The 8,666-nt window shown below is 31.6% G+C and overlaps 1 protein-coding gene across 1 annotated transcript in view; it reads right to left on the bottom strand.

Annotated features, from left to right (window-relative positions):
- Positions 1-8,666, bottom strand: part of LOC106880661 (GATOR complex protein WDR59) — a 126,048-nt gene that overhangs the window by 31,430 nt on the left and 85,952 nt on the right. The window contains exon 22 of the mRNA XM_052974485.1: positions 6,469-6,526. Coding sequence (XP_052830445.1) covers positions 6,469-6,526 — 58 coding nt within the window. The remainder of the gene's footprint in view (positions 1-6,468; positions 6,527-8,666) is intronic.

Genomic DNA, 8,666 nt, shown 5'->3' with positions numbered 1-8,666 from the left:
ATATATCCTCCTTTAACTTCTTTGTGATATAATTCTTGGGAAAGAATACATTTGCGGCTGAAGATAGCTTTATACTATCAATTATATACCAATAATGATGCAACAACTATAAAGCTTGAAACACATGTACCACAGAATCCTTTGTGTTTTGTTTTTTATTTTTACATTTCCAATTTATACATACATATATATATATATATATATATATACAGAAAGAGAGAGAGAGAGTACACTTTAAAAGGTGTGTTGAAAGGTCTGACACACTACCAGAAGGTCTGGGCATCCATCATAACTCCAGATAGACTAGTATGTGGAGTCCATGTATGCATAGAGACGGGACAAGAGGACTGGTACATGTGTTTTGGCAAGCCAGTAGGCCCTATAATGCAACACAACACAGCCGGCTCACTTTATCAGCATTATCATTAAAAATGCTCAGCTCACTGAAGTAGAAGTACATTACATAAAGCATAAAATATCAGTCATGTTTTCTGTTCATATATGTGTACACACTCGCACACACATGGATTTATGTAAGCACATAGAAAAGAGCACTTAATATAGTCTATCGAGTCTATATTTATAGGTAAACAGTTAATGATTCACTGACTGATTACACTGTGTAACAAAATGTTTGCTTTTCTTATCTTTGGTCAGTAAGTGTTATTTCCTATTTGCTTCTATCTAGAAATCAAAGGAAATGACTATTATTCCCTTCAAACTTTGCTTTTGTGACCTGGACATCAGATTCAGCACTGAGTTGTTGAAGCAGAAATATCGTTGTAGCAAATGTTCTGCTCAATACCATAGATTTACTTGTCAGTTGCTTGACCTTAACTACTTGAGCATGTTCTTTAGTGGCTGACAATATGTGCATCTCTGATCATGAGCAGAAGTAGTAGTGGAGTATCATAGACAGGTGTTGAAAGGAATTCTATGGGGTTTGAATAAATGTATCAAAAGCAAATTCTGAAGGAAATATTAGCCATTTTTCACACTTTCTAGGGGTAAGCAAATAGGAAATAACAGTTGCTACCCAAGGACAAAAATCATGTTACACAGTGTTATATACATACACACACACACACACACATATATATATATATATATATATATATAGAGAGAGAGAGAGAGAGAAACATACAATGGAGAACATGTGAAGTGGAGAGAAAAGAAAGAACTAGATAAAAAGGAAGTGAATGAACAAATATTGGGTACATGCAACTGACTGCACTAAAGTTGATGCGTGTTATGTACATGCAGCAGTCAGCACTACAGTTGGTGCCAAGTACCTGAAAGCGGCTGCACTAGCGGTAGTGCTATATATATATGCAACAGTTTGCTGGTGTTATAAACATTCAACTGGTTGCACTACAGCTGATGATATGTACATGCAGGTTGCACCTTCTGTAGCTACACTACAGTTATGTACATGCAACTGGTCATACTTCAACTGGAGGTATGTACATGCAACAATTTGCACCATTTTAAAAGTTATATCTTAAAATAATTTTCACAATAAACAAGAAATAGTTTTTTAAAATTTTTACAAATGTTTTAAACTGTCTACATTTCTATAAATGTTTCTTTAACTCATTTGATACCAACCTGGCTGGGATTGCCTCTCCTTCTTTGATAAAAAAAAAAAATTCATGTTTTAAAGAAATCTAAATTAAAATATTCCTTCAAAATTTCATGTTACTTTATAGTCCAAACACCAGTTTAACAAAAGCAGAATTTATTTTAACTAATTCTTCATTATTTTCTAAATTATTTCAAACAAAAGCCAGTGTATTTCAACAGAAATATGGTAACAAATGGGTTAAACTATAAAAACCTCAAACTTTACCAGTGAAAAAAAAAAGCAATCCCTGAAAACTATTAAGTAATTAAAATAAAGAACAACATATAAATATTTTGTTCCAAACTTGCTGATTCTAAAAACATAAAAGAAGGGATGGGGAATATATAACATTTTAGATTTTAAATGAATAAGCAATTGAACTTATTCTATAGATGAGTGGTGGGGACATTAGAATGATAAACTCAGCCACACAGCAGTAAATTTTCAAAGAGTTAAATACTGTTTTAATTAAGAAGACTTTATATTAATAAGCGGTTAAAACTTTGTTTAGGAAAAAACCTGTTTTGTAAAGTATTTGTTTGTTTTAGACAGAGATAGCAAACTAAGTTAAACTACTGCTAAGACATTGACATTATTATTCCTTAAGGGCACAACAGTTGCCATCATTTAAGTTATTCTTTAAGACCAAGACAGATTTCTGTTATATATGTATATATATATGATTACAGATAAATTGTACTTTATCTCCTGTCTTTCTCATATTCATTTCATACAGTAGTACCTCGGTTTACAAACACCTGATGTAATGCAGTATATGTTTGAAAGTGAAGGGGGCATAAATGAGGTCATAACCCCCATGAAAATTCATCTATTTTTGCTGTTGATGAAATTTTAACCATAGATACTAAACAAAAAAAAAAGAAATGAAGTAATATTTCTAAAATTTCAGCTTCTTAAGAGTTAGTAAGACACCCTAATAGGGGCTTAACCCTTACAATTTAGTCATTTTTCCTAAGCCAAAATGAATACAATTGTACTCTTGGAAGCTGTAGAGTCACTCGAGCATACAAGATGAACATTATTTATAATTCAATGGTACAACACTGAGTTTGCTTTGAGATATACTTAGATTGTGATTTCTGCAATATGGTGCATAAATTGTCAAGTAAAGGAGAGACATCTTTGCCTGCATTGGTCCAGTTGGAAAGCGTTATTTTGAGTAAAGTTATTTGGTTGCAGACCTCCTTTCAGTCTTTTTATTATCAATGGGTAAGAGATAGTCCCCAGACGGTAACACTGATTTCAAGGCCTTCCCAAATAAATGACTGGTCATTCAAAGAGATTTATAGATTGCAAATTTATTCTGTCTAGTTACCTATTGGCATAATGATGATTGGCAAACTTCAGAGGCAATACTTTCATTTCCCCTTACCCCTCATGTCACACAGTTGTTAATATTTCAGTTGGGTCACGCCCTTCCAATTGCTATAGATCTATAATGGATCTTACGGCTGTGCCTGTCACCTGTATGGTGAGGAATCCTACATTGGGGAGTGGTAACAACTAGGGTAGGGTAGCTGACTGCTTATTGTGATCATTCATCTCTTGGTTTACTGTAGCTTTGCTCTCTTTTACAAACCCATTGAACAGTCATATATTTCCGATTTCAAAGAAATTTGAACAATAAATATAAGACCCAAGTTAAAAAAGATTCCCAACAATTCAACTTCTCTGGTTGACTTTAAGATGCCCCCCACCCACATGCAATAAGGGCCTTAACTTCCGCATTTTAGAGCTCCATGTCCTCCATTTTGCAGGAGCAAAAACCTTTCAATAGGTTTCATAAGATTTTGATTTTAGAATCTGGGCATAAAGATGAGTAGTATGGGATAAATATGTCATGATTAGAATTTTTATTAGGGCATGTAAAGAAGGAAAGAATCCTCATTAAAATCCTTAATCTGCAATTTTGATGAAATTCGAATCATAGCTATTCCAGTTCATTAGAGAAAATATAAAATAAAAGTCTAATTCTTCAATTCCATGTGACATGGGCAAAGCTGGGTATCTCTGCAGAGAGTTTTGATCAGACTAGAGATGATACGAGTAAGTATTGTTGAGACTATAGAGAGAACAATATATTGTTCATAGAGGGAAGAAATCATCAATTTTCACTGACTAATGATAGCAAGTGATATATAGAAGGAAAGTGGTTTTGACACATGCCTGAGCTAGCATGACATGATGTAGCTCAACAAAATTATGAATGCCATATTAAACATCTATGAAGTTAGGATTAAGTTGGAATAGTGTTTTCAGCAGCAGCAATATTTACGAGCAAAACTTTCTTAGTAAAGAATGTTTTTAAATATCCAGTGCAATGTTATACAGTGAAAAGCAGAAGCAACAATGATAGAGAACAGAACCCTTATCAACCCTGATTTTATTTCTTCACCATCTTAGTAAATGAAGATGTAAGTATCAGCAGCATATTAGATCATAAACACATACATACATACATGCATACATACATGCATACATACATACATACATAAATATTAATATCTACACCAGCATTTCTCAACCGGGGTTCCCCGGAACCCTAGGGTTCCCCGGAACCCTAGGGTTCCACAAAAGCTTCCTAGGGGTTTCGCGGGAAAGAGTGAGATAAGCTAATGCTAATTTCATGACCGTGATATTACTATGCATGTACAACATATTCCTTAAATTGAATTAATTGGGCATGGAAAGAATTGTAGGTGCAAGGAATTTGATATTATACAGAACTGAATTTGCTCAAATAAATTAATGTCTATATGACAGTTTCTCTGGTTATTGTAATATAGATATCCTATCTAACCTATTATCAAAAAATATACCAACCAAATATATATATATATATGATACATATATATGATATTTACCATGTGAATTATGATGAAAAAATGAGAAAGATATGGTATATTTTTTGTGCAGGGGTTCTTTGAGACATGTAATTTATTTTAAGGGTTACGCAAGGGTAAAAAGGTTGAGAAACACTGATCTATACAATGCACTAGTTCAATGTCACTATATATATTGTGCAGATTATTTATACTGTAAATAAATAAGTGATGAAATACTCAACCAGGCTGTTTGTAAGAGTCAGATGGTATTAAGACATCTAGTCATACTGCCATTTCAGTTGAAGGACTTAAAATGAGACACAGTGACATAGGAAGAAGTGGTGAGATTAGATCTCAGAATGTTTGAACTTACAGAAAAGATAAAGATTGATAAACTGTATGCCACAACTATCTTGGTCAAACAGCATGGATGTCAAAATATTGATGAAGATGACTGATGATAAAACAACATCAAAGCATAATAAAATCGCATTTATATTAATATCAACATTTTGGCAAAATAACATAAGAACAGTTAAACCAATAAAGTTAGATTGGTAGTGTAAATGGTATTATTGTATGTTAAAATAACTATGGTTAGAGCAAAATATATTAGACTCATATTAAGATATGTTAAAACTACAGTGTTATAGTTAGGTCAAATACAGAACGTAACTACTAATTCATTATATATTTTTTTAATTCCAATAAAATCAAGTATCTTTTAAATTAAGTCAGTAAACTTTTGAGACTTCTACTAGTGAAAATATTTCATGTTCATCATTATCAATTATATGTCATTTATATGTTAGAACAAGACATATTGATCTAGTGACACTGACCATATTGATTTTATATTATAGACCGCATTGATCTGATACCCTCCACCTCATTAAGCTGACGTTAATGACTGCACTGATTTGATGTCAATGGCTGCATTAATCTAACATCACTGATCACATTAATTTGATGCCATTAACCATAATCTACTTTAATATACTTTTGAACTGTGAACTAAAGCAATTTCAAATCATATAATCAAAATGGTGGTGATGGTGGAGAAGGTAAGAGATTGTCATCACATAGATCAATTAGTGAGAAGGGCCTAATAAGCAACCAAGCAAATATTAAATTTACTTTGGTTTAGTCAGATAAATTTGTTTAACCAAACTCCCCCAAAGAAACTGTAAACTAAGGGAATGGAGTGAAACAGTATATTAAACTAGAATTGAACACAGGATAATCAGTTAGACTTGATACAGTTTAATAATAAATTTCATATCATTTAGTAAAATTATCCGCATCAATTCTCATAATTCCATTTACAGGGAAAAACTGTATGCTGAACTCATGTCAAAAATCTTAGATTTTTGTAAATTCATATTTTGGTTTTGTTTAGATATTTCATCCACAAACTACTGTCTAAAAAATTTATATTGACTTAATTCTTCCAGACCAAATGTAGTCTAACTCTAAGACTGGAGATTAGATGTCTAGAACAAAACAACCACAAGTTCTAATGATAACCATGTCTTTTCTGTGGAATGAAATAGAAAGAAACACTACAACAGTAAATGTTTAGTTAAAGGAGTTTTACACGAGGAAATACATAATTACAAATAGATTTTACTAAGCATGCTGACAAAGTTAAATAAAACTACTGTACATATAAATGTGAAAGAAACGAGAGGTGATATCAAACACATATTGGGACTGGCATACAAAAGTGTTATATCTGAGGTAAGGTAGGAAAATTTAAGCTTGGTAAGTAAGAAACTTATTAAAAAGCATAGCATCTAAAACAACAAGAGAGATACACACACAATTTTTTTTTGCATGCAAGACATAAAGTAGTAGCAATATTATTATAATTACTACTACTTCTACTACAACAACTGTGTTCACATCTACTTTAATATAGTGATACTTTTGTTTTATTTCAAAGTAGTAGTAATGCCATCACTAATATTACTATTACTATTACTTTATGGCACTTACTGGGTGCCCCGCCCTTCAAGAGATTTGTGGCAGAAGTAACTGTGTGATATGGGCTGTACTGCAGAAGAAAAAGGACAGAGAAATCATAAAAAAAAAATGTCTTGGCATTGAAAGAGTTAAAAATTGAAGTATGTGTGTACTCTTGCACACACACACACATACACACACATATATATTATATATATATATTGGACAATGGTGATATATGATGATGGTGATATATTATATACATATATATATATATATGTGTGGCTGCAGGCCAATGACTGTAACTGAAATAAGTAAAAGGAAAAAAGAATACACACACACAAACTCAATATATAGTCTATTGTGAAAAGAGAGAAATATTCTTGCCAGAAGATATAGAAAATATAAGAACAAATCTTACAGTGGTCAACCATAAAGATTGAGAAAGAACAACTAATCTGGACAATTACCAGAAGAAACGGGTTAATGTCTGCAGTGTCCAAGATAAGGGACCTTTGTAAAGAGGATAGTTTTTTTAATGTACATCAAATTAAAAGCTGTTTTAATCAAAATAACAAACAGTAGGGGTGGCATTCTCCAAAAATAAAATATAATGATAATTATAAAAGCCCACTGTAACAGAAAACAGAAATGGTTTAATTGAAAATATAAGAAAGACAAGAAGGCCAGATGAGGTGAAACAATTTTAGAGGGGAAATGACAAACTCTAAATTTAAACAGAATATAATACAGGAAAGAAGATTAACTTTTTACAAATACCAAATATTGAGCTTTAATAATAAAATTAAATAGAACTGAAAATTAAAAAGATACGTATTGTGTTTATATAGCAGACACGAGAGTGTTTTTGTCTAAATTATGGCTTTCTCTATTATAACAATCAAAAAGGTTCCACTCAACTTGCATAGCACCTGAAAATAACAAGGTCCAAATTTTGTTTAATATATATTATCTAAACCAAAACACATGCCTGCACACACACTAGTGTATGTGTATATATGTATTTATGTATGTGTGTGTATAGGAAAAATTAGATGTAGATAGGGTTAAAATCCAATCCGTGTCCTCTTGAAGCACTTCTGCTTAATTCAGTACTCCAAAACTGTATGTAGTTGTTATATTTGTGTAAGATATGCTTAAGAGTTTTAAAAAAAAAAAAAGTGGAAAACAGTTTCTGCCAAGTAATAATATCAAAACAGGAGATTGGAAAATAATACAAAAAATTTTCCAATCTCCTGTTTCAATATTATTACTCTGTAGGAAAGATAAGAATAAACACAAGTTTATATTAAAGTTCCTATGCATGTTTCACTCTTATGGTTGTTTGGAGCCCTGCAATAGATGTTCCTATTTATTTAGATGCTCAACTACAATGGATCCTCAAAGTACACTTTATTGTAACATGTTACAGATGACGAGGGTCATAATTATCTGTAACTTACTACAATAAATAACTTGATACTGTTTCTTAATGATCCATTGTGGTTGAATATTTAAAAGCATTTGGAACACTTATTGCAGGGCTCCAAACAACCATAATGTTGAAACACATGTAAGAACTATAATATAAACTTGTGTTTATCTTTATTTCTCCTACATTTGCTCAGCAGCTCATAACTGGTAACACCGAAAACGGTGATGGCAAACCATATAATTTGACTTTTCCTAGATTCAGAGTGAGTTACCCCATCCAGGTGTTTGGGCACAGAGGGAGCATGTTTATTAAAATTTCTAGTGTTAGGATTATAAAATTTAATAGATGCCGTTATAAAACCCGCATAGTAACATTTTATATAGTACAACAATTTATTGCCACTTGGTTATAATTTCAAAAAATAAAAAATAAAAAACTCCCACCAGCCTTCTTTTTAAACATCTATTACTCTCTGCATTCCATAATTTTAAAATGAAATGCCTTTCTATATTTTATTATCCTCATCTATATTTTTATCTATACTCCATTATATTTATATATGTATATATTTATTTGTCCTTGCATATTTTTAACATTCATATATATTTTTATATTTTTATAACTCAATATTTTGAATGTATTAATATATGTTTTAGAGAATTCTTTGTGTTAAATACATATATGCATACACCAATCGAAGTCTGTCTGAGTTGAACTTCTTCCTTGTATCTCCTGAATTTATCTAGTGTCTCTGGTTTGACTTGAGCACTTCCATGCTTTCTATGATTTTCTAAAG

Source organism: Octopus bimaculoides, chromosome 1 (assembly GCF_001194135.2).
Source record: "Octopus bimaculoides isolate UCB-OBI-ISO-001 chromosome 1, ASM119413v2, whole genome shotgun sequence".
NCBI lineage: Eukaryota > Metazoa > Mollusca > Cephalopoda > Octopoda > Octopodidae > Octopus > Octopus bimaculoides.
This window is presented reverse-complemented; position numbering and strand designations above follow the sequence as displayed.